Here is a 13,994-nt window from a genome sequence, read left to right as displayed (position 1 = left end):
AGTTCTCCGCAATGCCACATGGTGTCACTTCACTCAAATGGATGACGTATGAATGAAACGGAAATGAAGAGAACTCCATATACTCAAGTTCACTTTGGAGGGAACAATTCCTGTCATTTATTATTCACTCTTAGTGGAACTATACAATTTGTACCCGAAGTGAAATATACAGCCCTTGAAAAAATAAGAGCAACAAAAGCAGCAAAAGGAATCCACCCAAAAAGGCCTTTACAAGTGGACATTAACGCTTTGTACATGTTTACTGCTGCATTTCGAAATTCAAAGACAAACTGTACAGAATACACTTTTCCAAGTTATCTGTATTAATATTCCTGCATAGGATTTGATGCCACAATTCTACATTTGGTTACTTTGTGCATGAAACGGAAGTACTGAAAGCTTCCCCGGCCTACGTGACACTACATGCCCCTTGTATGCTACACATTACATTCTCATGGCTAACAAACTCAAATTAAAGCCTAACGTAATGGGAACGGAACACGAAAACAGTAATTCTACTTGGCGACTGTCCTCCATAAACGTAAATTCATTTCAAGCAGCTCAAATATTTATCCTGGTAACTGCTGTGACATTAAACCCTTAAACAGCAGAGTCTCCCTCAGGCTCCATCCATCTGCAACGTTTCAACAGTGTCCACTCACATTTTTCTTCAAGGTACGGAGTCTGTTTCAGTGCTTTTGTCTTATCAAAGCGGCTGACAAGCCCATGTCCTTTACTCATTGAAAAAAACAAAACTAAACATTCCTTTCCTGTCCATCTGTTGATCAAGTCAGACGAGGCCCGGCAGGTGAGACATGGTCATCCCGCCCTTCCTGCTGCTTCCTGGGCTCGCCGAGAGCTTGGTCAGGCTGCGTCACAGTATCAGGCCGTCAGTATGAGATGATGCTGGATGAAGCCGGTCCTGAGCCAGCTGCATTCATCTGGAGATTCCCGGAGGAGCTGGACCTCCGTATGTGAGGGAGCAGGTAGGGCTCACTTCCCATCTGGTGAACGCCGATCCGGTCTTCCTTCCTGTATGCTAGGCAGCGCCTTATAAAGGCCTGAAAGGTGTCAAAATTCAGTTTTGTCAGGGGTCAAGGTGTAGTTTGGGTCTTTTAGGGCCCAACCGATGAGCATTTTTTGAGGACGATACCGATTTTTGGCAGAAAAACAATACTGATTAATCTGCTGATCATTTAAAAAAAAAAATATATATATATATATATATATATATATATATATATATATATATATATATATATATATATATATATATATATATATATATATATATATATATATATTATATAAATTATCCGCCCCCAACCAATTCCTTTTCAATGGGAGTCACGCACAAACTTTCGCTATTTTTATCTTGTGTTATTTTCACAATTCTTGGGACTTACTGGGCTAACCTGGGACCTCGGGGATTATATTTCGTGCTATGTCATGTGGAAATGTGTTAAGACAAAAAAAAAAAAAGCCTTGGATGTTTGTATCCTTGAATTTTGAGAATAATAATAATCGAATCCTTGAACTATCAACTTTAAATAACTCGAAAGGACAATTTAAAACAATAAGAAAGCGAAATAATAGAATAAACAAATAATAGTAACTGAAAAAAATAGAATTAACTAAAATAATAGCAACTAGAAAAACAGGAAGAAAAATTCTGACTGTTCTTGTGCGTTTTAGCCTCTTGGAGGCAGTGTGGTGCTGTGCATCAAAGTGAGTACAGATGTTGAGATAGAATTCTATTAAAATAACTCATTTTTCACACATTGGGAAGAATCTGTGCCTTTGCGTAGTGTTATCTTACCTGTGGGTATGTGTACCCACAGCATTTGTGTGTGAATATGTGTTAATTGAAGGAAAAACACTCCCCAAGTCAATGCTAACTTCCTGCTAGCATTTGAATGTGATCTTCCCTTCACTTTTAGTATTAGCGCTAGGCTAGCGATGTTTTAAAAACGAATCATGTTTTGTATTTAACTATTCAGAGGATGTAATTCTTATCGGTGTGTTTTTAGTTTAACAGTTAAACATCTTAAAGAACGCTTAGGGACAGCAGAATAACCAGACTAACATACACTATTATTATTATTGTTACGCAGTTGCTAATGCTACGCACACAGAGTGGTGCATTCAGGGTACTTTCACAGCGTTGTAAACTTCGGTATTCTTCGATGATAACGTTAAGGAAAAAATAATCTGCCATGTTGGAAGAGCAATAATCAGCTGATTATAATTGGCGGCTGATTAATCGGTCGGGCCCTAGTAACAAAACCAAGTGTGGGTTATTTTATTTCAATGTATGCAATTTTCATTGGCTGACTAAAGAATAAACAAAAACACACCTTAGCTTCATTACTTGAAACAGGTTTCACGGGGAATTGGACGTCAGTAGCTTTGAGTATGGTGTTTTCCTGAAGGATGTCTTGTTGTGACTGATTGTGGCCAAATGGCTGAAGAGGAGGAACAATTCTTCATCACACATTCAAAAAGAGGAACAAAACTATTTTGCTCCTCACCTTCTTTCCGTACAGACACTGGAAAAAGATGACACCGACAGACCACACGTCCACCTTGTTGGAGATCTTTGGAGGCTCTTTCCCAACCACGAAACATTCAGGAGGCAAATACCTAACACAGAATTCAGATTCAGGGCGTGTGCATACTTTGGCTCACCGGTTTGCGTTCGAATTGGACTTGTCATCTCACCAATAAGTCCCCGCGCCCTGCGACGTCAGGTCCATCCCATCCACGCCGTAGTTGTCGTCATCCATGATTTTGGATAAACCAAAGTCAGTGATTTTAATTTCGCCACATGCTGTCCCATCCACTAACAAGATGTTACCTTAAAACAGACAAACAATGATATATATCAGCTTTTGTTTTCAACTAAACAGGTCCAGATTTCACGCGATGAGATCATCATTTCACTACAGCAAATATACTTTTTATATTTACATGATTGTCTCAGAAAATGAGAATATTGTGATAAAGTCCTTTATTTTCTGTAGTGAAATTAAATAAGCATAAAAATCCATACTGCCAACTGAAATATTGCAAGCCTGTTATTGTTTTAATATTGCTGATTATGGCTTTTTTTTTTTTTCTAATATTTTGAGATAAGATACTTCAGTTTTCTTAAGCTGTAAGCCATAATCAGCCATATTAAAATAATAAAAGGCTTGCAATATTTCAGTTGATTGGTAATGAATCCAGAATGTATGACTTTTTTTTTTTTTTTAATTGCATTACAGAAAATCACAATATTGTAATTTTCCCGTCCTGTATATATATATATATTTTTTTTAAATTGATTTAAAGTACCCATTAATTTAAAAACCGTGTAGTTTCTGCATTTATTGTTAATACAGTGAAAATGAAAGGACTTGAATAATTAATTTCCAATTTTTTTTAAATAATTTATTTATTTTTTTTGCAATCTCTGGGCCGCCAGAGTGCTTTTATTAACCAGTTAAATGGTTCTGTGTTTTTTTTTTTTTTGTTGTTGTTTTTTTTTAATTCATCCCACGCATGGGTCCACACACCAACAAAATAATTGTTCCAAATTCAGGCGTGAAGATTTACCTGGCTTAAGGTCATAATGGATGATAGGGGGTTTAATGTCATTCAGATATTTTAGCGCGTTCACAATCTGCATGACGATGGACCGAGCCTCCTTCTCCGACATGAGCTTGTGCTGCTTCAAGTAGAAATCCAAGTCGTTGCCGTCGCAGTACTCCATAACAGTGCAAAACCTGTCAGACGAGACGGCGGAGTAAAAAGGTCAAGTCCAACCACAAAGCCAAGCATCAGCCCTGCTCTGGATTCGAAGCAGTATTAGCAATTTACGAGGTGACTAACGTGTCTGTGTCCAGTGAGAAGTAGTCATAAAGTTTCACGATTCTGGGATGGTCCAGCTCTTTGTGTATTCTGTACTCTCGACACGCATGCCTGTAGAGGAAGCCAGCAATTAGAAGATCAATTCTCCAGGCAAATATTTCATACTGAAGGTGACGTGTATTTCAATGTGAGCCCACATACTTATGGTAGTTCTCCTTTTTCTCCTCTCTCCAGTTTTTGTTGAGTTGGTGGATTTTTACAGCGGCATATCTTTGCTCGATCAAGTCAAAAGCCTGCATGACAAGGAAGACTGTTATATATATATTTTTTGGTCACAACCAGAATTTTCTTCTAATAACTTGCCTTGTAAACTTCACTAAATCCCCCTCTCCCGAGAAGGTGCAAGAGCAGGTATCGTTCATTCAACGTAGGGTGATCTTTAAATCTGCGGATGGATTACAAACAGACAGAAAACACGTTACGTCAATCAAAGACCGGATCAGTAGTAAATAAATTGATAATAATATCACCAATGTAATGTGCAGTTATTAGTGATGGACCGATATGGCTTTTTCAAGACCGATACTGATACGATTATTAGTAGTCAAGGAGGACGATAACCAATATTTCAAGCCGATATTCATTTGCAGTAGAAGAGAAAATATTAGTGTCAAAATAAAATAAATTAAAAAAAAACGTAATTTTAAACTATATTGACAGCTTTTCTTAAAAATTATTTAAAAAAAAAATAAAATAAAAATTGCAGGGAGCTTCCAGGCTCATCAGCGTATTATTCATTTGCAGTAGAAGAGAAAATATTACTGTCAAAATTTAATTAAAAAATAAAATCTTTTAATTTTAAGCTGTACTGACAACTTTGTTTAAAAATGATAAAAATTGCAGGGGGCTTCCAGGGTCATCAGCATGTGTTAAACTAAATTAAATACTAAACAAGTAAATAGTTCCCTAAATTTTTGAACTGTAAATAAAGTTTTCCAAAATTTCAACATTTCGTTATTTTAACATATTTTTTTTTAAATAAAAAGTGTAGGGAGTTCCCAGTGTCAGCATCATTATTTATAAAGTGGAAATTTAAACAATAATTAATTTGGGGTTTTTATCAGGGTTAATAAAAGCTTTCAAAAAATCTTCGCAGACAGTGAAAAATGGTCTGAATATGCTTTATCGGTCTTCAGATTGGTAAAAAGGCCGATACCAATATTTGTCAAAATATCAGCGCCGATTAGCAGCCCGGCCGATAATCTGTCTATCCTTAGCAGTTATGTGACTAAATAGCCAATAATAACTAAAACCTTTATTTTACCTACAACCTCTTATTGAATAGCTTTCTGTACTGTATATGATGGATAGACACTTTATTAATGCTAAGGGAAATTCTATTATCTAGTCATATTGACGTCTGCTGCAGATTATTTTTATTTAGTACAGCCAAGTGAATTTCACATACTGCTGCTCCATTTGTTTTTATACTACCACCTAGAATGATTTGGGCCATAAATATTGCTAGTTGAATTGTTGGTCCTGAACACCGGCCTTGTGTGAATGCCAAGTTCTTTTGGTGTCAATGCAAAGAGCCATTCATTCGCACTCACTGCGAGCTGTCTTCATTATTTAATCTCTTCAGTTCCCGAATGTGAAGGTTGCGGACCCTCTCCAGACGCTCCAGCTCCGCCTGGATCTCGGCTTCTTCCTATAAAAGATTCAAGTGCACAATCACATGACACTTCAGAGTAGCGACTACAAGGAGAGGGGCTCAATCAAAGGCCGCTTGCCCGCAGCTGATGAGCAGTGTTGAATATTAACGAATGGCTTGGGTACAGCCTTGTTTGTTCTCACAAAAACAATCGAAACTTCTCCAAAAACCTATGTTCAACTTTTCTGATACTGAAGACTTGAGGTGGTTTTTCATCACGTTTTGCTTGCCGCAAGATTATTTAATTACAGACATGGTCACTGATTGACAAACCTTCTTGAGGTGTCCAAGTCGCAGTTTGAAGATCTCCTCCTGTTCGTGGTACTCAGCTAGTGTCAGCCTTTCAAAAAGATAGAAACAAGAAGGGAAAAGAAAGACCATGTTTATTTACATTACAAGTAGAGCTGTCAAACATTTAATTTCTTTTTAAATCAGATTAACCGCATCCTAGCATTTTGATTAATTACTTCATTAATAAGGCTTTTTAATCAACATTTTTTTGCCCGCCAAATTTGAAGAGCACCTGTCATGTGTTAATTCTTTCAACATTTAATGTTATGAGGACGTTTTCAACATTTTTTGATCCACTGCACGCGCTCATTCTCCTCATTTTCTAATCAGTTAATTACTTGCATAATTTGGAAATGGAAAAACAAAAAGAGCTGAGTAGTTTGACCTGAACAAATATTCTGAATGTCATACACAAACATTTATTAAATGCTTTACTTTAATGCATGTAGTTATGTTTACTGCTCAAACACAACCTGCGCTACTTTTAACGTAACCAGCCGCTGTCAAGCTAAAAGATCATCTGCGGTCAAAATTACAGTGCAATCAATCTACGTTAATACATGATTAATGTGATATTTTTTGTGATTAATCAATGTGTTAACATTTTAACTTTGACAGCATTAATTACAAGACTAATTTACTCAGTTATGTTACAAATTACAATTAAGCAGCCAGACCTGTGAAGATGACTGAATTTGCTTTACATGTGGTACACAAAAAAAAGGTACGCAAGTACCATTTTCAATATCTTTCGGCCTTGGACTGTTTTCTAAAGTTGAAGCCAAAAATAGCCACTGACTCAAATTTTGTGTCACTTACTTTCTACTTTTAGCATTTTAGCATTTAGTGCTTTGAGGGCCTCATAAGGTGGAATAGCACTACATAAATGAAGTACCATTTACCATTTACTAAAGAATAGTTTACAGATTTTAGCGACCCGTATGCTGAAAACAAAACTAAACATTTTCTATGTTTATTAGGGTGGCGATACATCACCATCAAAAATGTAACAACGTATCTTTAGTACCGGTACTTCAGCACAGATATTGAACAGTTCTCAATAAAGAGAGGTGGATCTAATTAATCACTTCTTCAAATATGTAAAGTATTTGCATGTGGAACTAAAACTGGATGAGTGCACTGTGGCGTACCTTATTCAGTACAGCATTTTTTTCTGCTTTTACTGATGTTTTAGTTTTTTCGTCATGTTATAATTACAGTATCAGTAATATAGAAGTGCTTATATAGGTCTCGTCTAAATGTCAGAATTTTGGTTATCGTGACAACACGAATGTTTTCAATGTTGAACTTTCTCCCAAAACATTGCGACAATATTTTCTCAGGCATACCTGTGTGAAAGCAATGTGAATAACAATCACAGAAAGAGAAGTGAAAGTGAAGTTTGAGTCACCGCCCTGTCCTAACCGCGCGTTACTTACAGCTGAGGTAGGCTCGGTTTCAGGAAAGGATCACTTTCTGCTCCATTCACTGCCTTGGTTTTGCGTTGCTTTGGCTCAGAGTTTGTCACGGGCGCTTGTGAGTTGTTGGACGAAGGTGGTTTCCTCTTGGCAAGCAGTTTTCTCTGCCTCTCGATGTCCTCCCTTTGTTGATTGATCGACTCTTGCTGTCTGAAAAGGAAATGGGATTTTGTTTGATACAACTACACGTTTAAGACTTTTAGACAGTTAAAAAAACATACTAAGAATAGCAGTTTGTTCGACAATATCTACAGCATTTGTGATTGCAATTCTCAGCAAATGAATAATAAATGAAAATGGTATCAGCTCAAGGACATGCGCAATGTCAACACTGTGTCTCACTTGACGAGGTTCTGGAAGGCGTAGCCGTCTGTCCACTGTTCGGTGAACGATGCTCCGTGTCTCACTGTGGTGAAATGGCCCAAACGGAGACGATCCTGCATGCTTTTCTCTCGACAGGCCTGCTTCTCTTGGTTGCTCTGCCGCGCCATAACAAACACGTTAGCAACTAACGTTACACAACATCAAACGTAGAGCCAAATTGCCGTGTACCTTTTCTATGAGTAGTTTCTTGCTCATGGTGATGCATTTATTCAAGCGTTCCTTGTATTTTTCAAGTAATTTTTGTTGTTCGTCTATCTGTCTCCTGAGATCGCAGTTTGCCTGTAAAGGAGAAATTATTCATTACGCACAAATCATCAAATCATACAGTTTTGTCATTAAAATAAATAAATGTTTTGTTTTAGCAATGTGTCTAAAGTTGGCTGCATACCCGTAACAAATCATCTATTCTCCCCTCCTTCTTCTCAAGGTCGAGATTCTTAGTGCTTTCAAGGGCAGCCAGCTTCAACACTGTGAGGTCAGTCTGGTTGCCGAAGGAAAAAAAAAAAAAAAAAAAAGTGGAAAGCGTTCGACAAAAGTAGCTTAAAAAAACTGCGACGTGGGCATGACGACCAGAAAGCGTCTCTCACCTGAACAAACTTAACGCCTAGTTGTTTTGGATGTGCCATGTGGTCACCAAGAGACAGACTGGTGGGAGAGGAGCTATTTTGTCTACCCTGCAACTGAAGAGAAAACATTTGTGTTGAGAAAGCCAAACTCCAAATGGTTCACAGCGCAGATGTGTTGGACAAAACTTACAGCAATGCCCTGAGCGGAGTGCGAGTGAGAATTCTGAGGGGAACGGATCGCAGGTGGGAGGCCTCTCACCGGGCTGGACCCGTTCCCTCCCTGGAACTACAAGGACAAAAAAAAAAAAAAAAATAGGACAAAGACTGAACAAATAGCATCATTGACAACACTTGAGTAGCAGATCTGCTCGTGCTTCTTTTTGCTTTGCCAATCTGCTTTTTTTTTCCCTCTCAGCATTTCCTTACAAACACAATGGAAAACTTACGTCAAAATAATCACTTATTTTGGGGCAGCGCACAGTTGTCTTTCCTAGGGAGAGGAAAGCAAATGGAACGTGATGTTAGACATATTTATTTTTACATACGTTGTAATGAGAGAGTAACAAAAAGATACTTGCCTTGGCTACTCTCTGATTGAACGTCAGGTTTTCTTTTTCTGCCTCTGGGTGTTTCAGACTGCTTCTTCTCTGGAGTCTGAATAAAGATACATTATTTCATTTAAAAAACAACAAAAATTATGACACAGACTCTCTAAACTTTTTTGTCACACACAACCGTCATGTATAACTACACATGGGAGCAGCTTCGCAATGACTTGCTTGTCTTTTTGAAAAACAACAGTGCTGCTTTAGACTGATTCTTCTATAACAACACCTGCGCCAAGCTGCTGGGTAATTACCTACACTTTCCCTGGCAAACTCATCAGTTATATAATCGTAGTTGATGTAAACCTGCACTAGAGTGGAAAAAAAAAATAAAATAAATAAAAATAAAAAAAATAAAAAATAGATAACATTTGTTTTCCTTGTGGGAAGCATTGCTGATAATTCAAAGTGAAAATTGACATTCAGTTCACCATTAAAAAGGATGACTGTATTTTATAGAGTGTGAAAACAAAAGATTAAGCATCACTTTAGGCTCATGCAATTAAGGATATATTTCATTCTGACCCTGAACTCACCGAGTAAGCTGGTGAACCGCCTCTTTTCACATCTGAACCCTAAAAATAAAAGAAACAACAGATGGAAGCTCTATTTACATCACATCTTAAATCCATTTCCAGCTTCGGTGGTCGTCTGCAAATTATCTTAAGAAAAATCTACCACCATTTCATGACCACAAAATCAAAACAAAACCTTATTTGTCAGCTCATTTTAGTTCAATCATTTATCATGTATTACTAAATTGCAGTTTGAAATTACCATAAATAAATGAACATATTGTTCTAGAAAGTCAATACCTGAAAATAAGTTAAGGAAGTATTACTTGGCTTGATGAGGAAGTTTCAACGCTTAGAACTCCAAACCACAACATGGTTGTTTTGACAGGCACACAAATAGACGTGAGCTAAAATGAGTTACACACGTAATGGTGGAGGAATTGAAACATAGGAGGAACCGGAGCGCCACAATTCATTGACGTACTGACCATAAATTCAAAAATAAAACTTAAAGTTGAAGTCAACCTTAAACATTTCTTGACAATAATATGTTACATGTGAGCCTACTAGTCTAAACAATGTTAAGATTCATATTACATTTGTAGAATATGCGTTATGCAGCAAAATCCAGCAGTTTTTATCCATCTCAGGGGGCAGCCATTTTGCCACTTGCCGTCGACTGAAGAGGACGTCACAGTTGCTCAGGCAACGACCAATCACAGCTCACCTGTTTTCTGAAGCTGTGATTGGCTGTTACCTGAGACCTGAGCAACTGTGATGTCATTTTCACTAGACGGCAAGTAGCAAAATGACCGCCTTCTAATATTGATAAAAACAGCTGGATCTTGCTGCTTAACTCATATTCTACTAATGCAGTATTAACCAGAATACTATTATTATTAGACTATTGGGGCTGCATAGAACATATTGTCAAGATTTATTTTTTGATATTTTTTTGGTACCTCTGATTCTTTGTCGCTTGAAGATCCCAAGCTTCCAAAACTATGGTTTGAACATTCGTTATTGGTCAAACCCTAGAATGAAAAGTGTTGTAAATTAGATCACACACCATAACAAATGATCGAGATCGTTTTATTTTATTTATAAGAAATAATTTAAGGTCTCACTTTGGTTCCTCCACTTGCACTACCAGTGCTGCCACCAGTGCTGCCGCTGACCCCGCCCATAAATCGAGCCTCCAGCAGCTCCTGTCTGCGGGGGTCCAGGCTGTGTAGCTCCTCCATGGCGCCTGCAAACATTAGCGACAATAAACAGCACATCTGGGTTAGCAGAGAATATTGTTTAATTGGAGCCCTGGAAAACACACTCAAGAGCAAAAAGCAGACGACCGCAGCGTTGTAATAAAAGCAGTAATAAGAACGCTTCGCCATCAAGCACGCTTTTTGTCATACTGTCTCCTGTTGACACTGCAAGGTGCACGTAACAAGTCACATTGCTAAGCACAAATGTCTGTGAGGTCCAGGACCAATGTTTCGACAGCAAGTCAAGGATGAATAATTAATTCTTATTAGGCTATTGCGTGAGCTCCCAGGGCACCAGCATCTCTGCAGCCTCAGTAAACCTGTGTGGTAATGATGCAACCATTTTGTATCTGCAGATCAAGCTGGACAGTGGCTTTGCAAAAGACTAAGCTTTTTTTAAACTTAAAGTATACATATCTCAATACAATACAGTGCAAGTTACCTTTGGATATATTATTTCATCATTATTACTAATTTTAACACTTTGACCTGTGTTCTGTATGCAAAAATATATCAGCAGTGGACATTGACAGAAGAACAATTATTCATCCTATATATGCCTCTGAGTATTGGTTCTCTCAATAGTCAACATTTGTTGTAGATTATGTCAAACCCTATTCTACTCACATCCACATTGTTTTTGTATATGCAAAGCAGTCAACTTCAGCTCTATTGCCAATTCTTAAATCACCCGACGACCGCTGAGAGCACTCTCAGCCTAGATTTACCATGACTACATAATAAATCACACACTCATCAAAGTTGACAAAAGCACTTGAATTTTATACTTCATGACAGAAACCAAGTCAGCCCTATTAGTTTGTGATGTAAACATGCTTTCCTCAGATTGTAAATCATCTGGTATTATTCACTTTGAGCGTATGAGGTAATCTTTTGGATTAAGATACTTTTGGCACATTGCAGACTATTTATACCCTACTCACTAGTGTTATCAAGTTATCAATGGACTCCAATTTCTAAATTCCACTACTCTATTACCAAATGAATTTGCAGTCTATATTGCTTGTGAAACCATCAGCTGCAGCAGTGTAACACAATGTACACCACAATTTAAACATGATCACTAATATCTAAAACAATAGGCAGGAGGAAAACCAACAAACTTGGGGCAAGGACAATGTAATTGAGGCTGATAAATCTTACAACTAGTACGATTACTGAGTGGGGGGGAAAGGTACAAGCCACCTTGTGTGTTTTTTTTTTTTTTTTTAATTATCTCTGTTGCTGTTTCAGTGAGACAATGGAAAGAGTAGAAATTTGTTAAATGGGGGATGGGTGTGCATATTCACTTCTACCAAGATTTCTAAAGAACTTGCTGACTCATTATTTTGCTAGCTACTACAGCGGTTGCAATGATTTACAACTGATACGACTAGCGATTTATGCTCCTAAAGTCAATAGAACTGCTCCAGGTTTTCTTGTGAAGGTTTTTATCTGAACGGGTTAAAATGCTGTTTATATGGCGGAGACAAAGATGCCATTTTTACACTTTCTCTAAGGCCTCTTCAGTGCAACTGAAGCTACAATGAGATAGGAATACAACACATTGCCTTTGACCCAGTAAGTTTCCGACACATTAATACAAACCAGCAATGTGTTTTATAAAGGTTTACCCTGAAGGCCTCTCTGTGTATGAGAATTATCTATATTCAAGCCCCTGCAAGAACAAGCGGTTGAACCCTTACAAGCCATGGCTGTGAATGTCATTTTAACTCCATGCTGCTCAGCACAGTGACCACCTGTTTATGGCAGAGACACTTGAGAAAGTCCTAAAAAGCTCTGGCATTAATTAATGGCCAACTTCCAAGAAGTTCATTGCATTGAACGTGTAACTATGATACAACGAAATGTCATTGTTTAACATAACTCCATCTTTGGGATATGGACCGGTAATGTCATTCAGAAGCCCCCATTTGTGTCAACATTTACAGGAAAGGATGCAAAGGCTAAACGTGTCCGCTTTGAACTTAAAATGGTGTTAATTTGTGGCTTTGTAGCAGTGACATCCTATTTAGCAAGTAACCCCTGGCAGCTTTGATAAAAGGTCACGTAAGGCTAAAGTCATTTATTTTAGCATTAGCCACATGTATTGTTAAAATGCCGAGCATGGTGCAAAGTGATGATAGACGTCATGTTGTGGCACGACAAGCGACACACAATGGTGCATGTCCTATATACAAGCATGCCAACTGCTGATAGATACATCGGTAACCATCAGCACAGACATTGCTTTGTCCCCACATTTTTTCCCCTTTACCTTCATCGTTAACTTGACTAGCGCATGCAAAAGGTGCATGCTTAACATGGCTGCGTGCATCCACAACAATCGCAACCTTACCTACTCATTAAAACCCGTCGACGGTATGGGTGCAATTCTTTGACAGGTAATAATCACAATCCCGAGCTCTGGAAAAGACGATGCTTTGGTGTCGCTAGCTAGTAGCCAAAAAGCCTCAATGGACTTTGGAGCCGACATTCTGCTTACATTCACCACTAAGCGTATTCACTCCGTTGTCTCGCTACAATTTCCTTCCCGATCTGCCATCCCCTAAAATCAAGACCCAGGGGGAGAAACACACATTAATCACCACGCAAAACGTTCCACAATACCTTAAAGGGCCTTCAGCACCGCGGTGATATGTTGCTGAAAACACGGTCCGTGTTGAGGACGTGGAGAGCTGGGACCAAAGATGGCGGCCCCTCCAAACTTCCACTACTTTGGACACTCATCAAGCTACTTTTCTCCGGTGGAGTTGACGCCTCCGGGCCGGTACATTCCCTCACCCGCCGGCAGTGGAATTACTAGTCGCGATTAGGGGCGAAACCACCGGAGAAAGGTGCTAATTCTTAAGTTGGTTAGTGTAGTACAAACCACTTCACGACTCGGTACGTGTACTTGTGTGTCGTGTCGTGGGCTACCTCTCTCGGTCCTCAAGTGGAAGACGACGTCACGCATCGTGTGCAAAAATTAAAAGTTCGTTTTTGTTTTTTCCCGTCTCAACAACAACAAAAAGATGAAACAAATTCAAACAATCACCAAAAATAAAAAAAAATAAAATAACTTCATTGGTAAAATAAACTATATAAATATATCTTGTGCAGTTTGATTTCACAAGTCGGTTCTAAAGCACGCACAAAAAATACTTTAAAATATATAATTTTAAAATGTAACATTTGCCTTTTTTTTTTTTTTTTTTTTTTAATGCTTGCTTATGCTACAAGTCAAAATGGCGGACTTACTCGGTGAAAATATGATTTTGGATTGTTGTAATTTGATTTGTGAGGATTATTTTGATTTCAAAATGT

The 13,994-nt window shown here is 38.1% G+C and overlaps 1 protein-coding gene across 2 annotated transcripts; it reads right to left on the bottom strand.

The window, feature by feature from the left end:
• Nucleotides 1–88: 88 nt before the first annotated feature.
• tlk1a (tousled-like kinase 1a) lies at nt 89–13,631 on the bottom strand. Of its 2 annotated transcripts, XM_077536194.1 has the most exons (22): nt 13,299–13,631; nt 10,533–10,654; nt 10,368–10,439; nt 9,427–9,465; nt 8,864–8,939; nt 8,732–8,775; nt 8,476–8,571; nt 8,307–8,399; nt 8,108–8,200; nt 7,888–7,998; nt 7,678–7,814; nt 7,297–7,485; nt 5,840–5,906; nt 5,466–5,563; nt 4,216–4,297; nt 4,054–4,145; nt 3,874–3,963; nt 3,598–3,767; nt 2,722–2,857; nt 2,532–2,643; nt 2,358–2,465; nt 89–1,061 (listed from the first exon to the last, which is right to left on the bottom strand). In XM_077536194.1, exons 2-22 carry the CDS (start codon nt 10,647–10,649, stop codon nt 891–893), a joined length of 2,193 nt encoding a protein of 730 aa, XP_077392320.1. In that variant the 5' UTR covers nt 10,650–10,654; nt 13,299–13,631; the 3' UTR covers nt 89–890. The 2 variants fall into 2 exon arrangements, with proteins under 2 accessions (XP_077392320.1, XP_077392321.1); XM_077536195.1 differs by lacking the exon at nt 9,427–9,465.
• Between the last annotated feature and the right edge of the window lie 363 nt (nt 13,632–13,994).

Source organism: Festucalex cinctus, chromosome 11 (assembly GCF_051991245.1).
Source record: "Festucalex cinctus isolate MCC-2025b chromosome 11, RoL_Fcin_1.0, whole genome shotgun sequence".
NCBI lineage: Eukaryota > Metazoa > Chordata > Actinopteri > Syngnathiformes > Syngnathidae > Festucalex > Festucalex cinctus.
This window is presented reverse-complemented; position numbering and strand designations above follow the sequence as displayed.

What these genes read in the sequence shown, in the direction of transcription:
- tlk1a (XM_077536194.1), bottom strand. Translation starts at nt 10,649, where the DNA reads ATGGAGGAGCTACACAGCCTGGACCCCCGCAGACAGGAGCTGCTGGAG. An exon ending in AAATAAGTGATTATTTTGAC is followed by an intron (nt 8,572 to 8,731) that starts GTAAGTTTTCCA and finishes TTGTCCTTGTAG; the next exon opens with TTCCAGGGAGGGAACGGGTC. An exon ending in GAATAGATGATTTGTTACGG is followed by an intron (nt 7,999 to 8,107) that starts GTATGCAGCCAA and finishes TCTCCTTTACAG; the next exon opens with GCAAACTGCGATCTCAGGAG.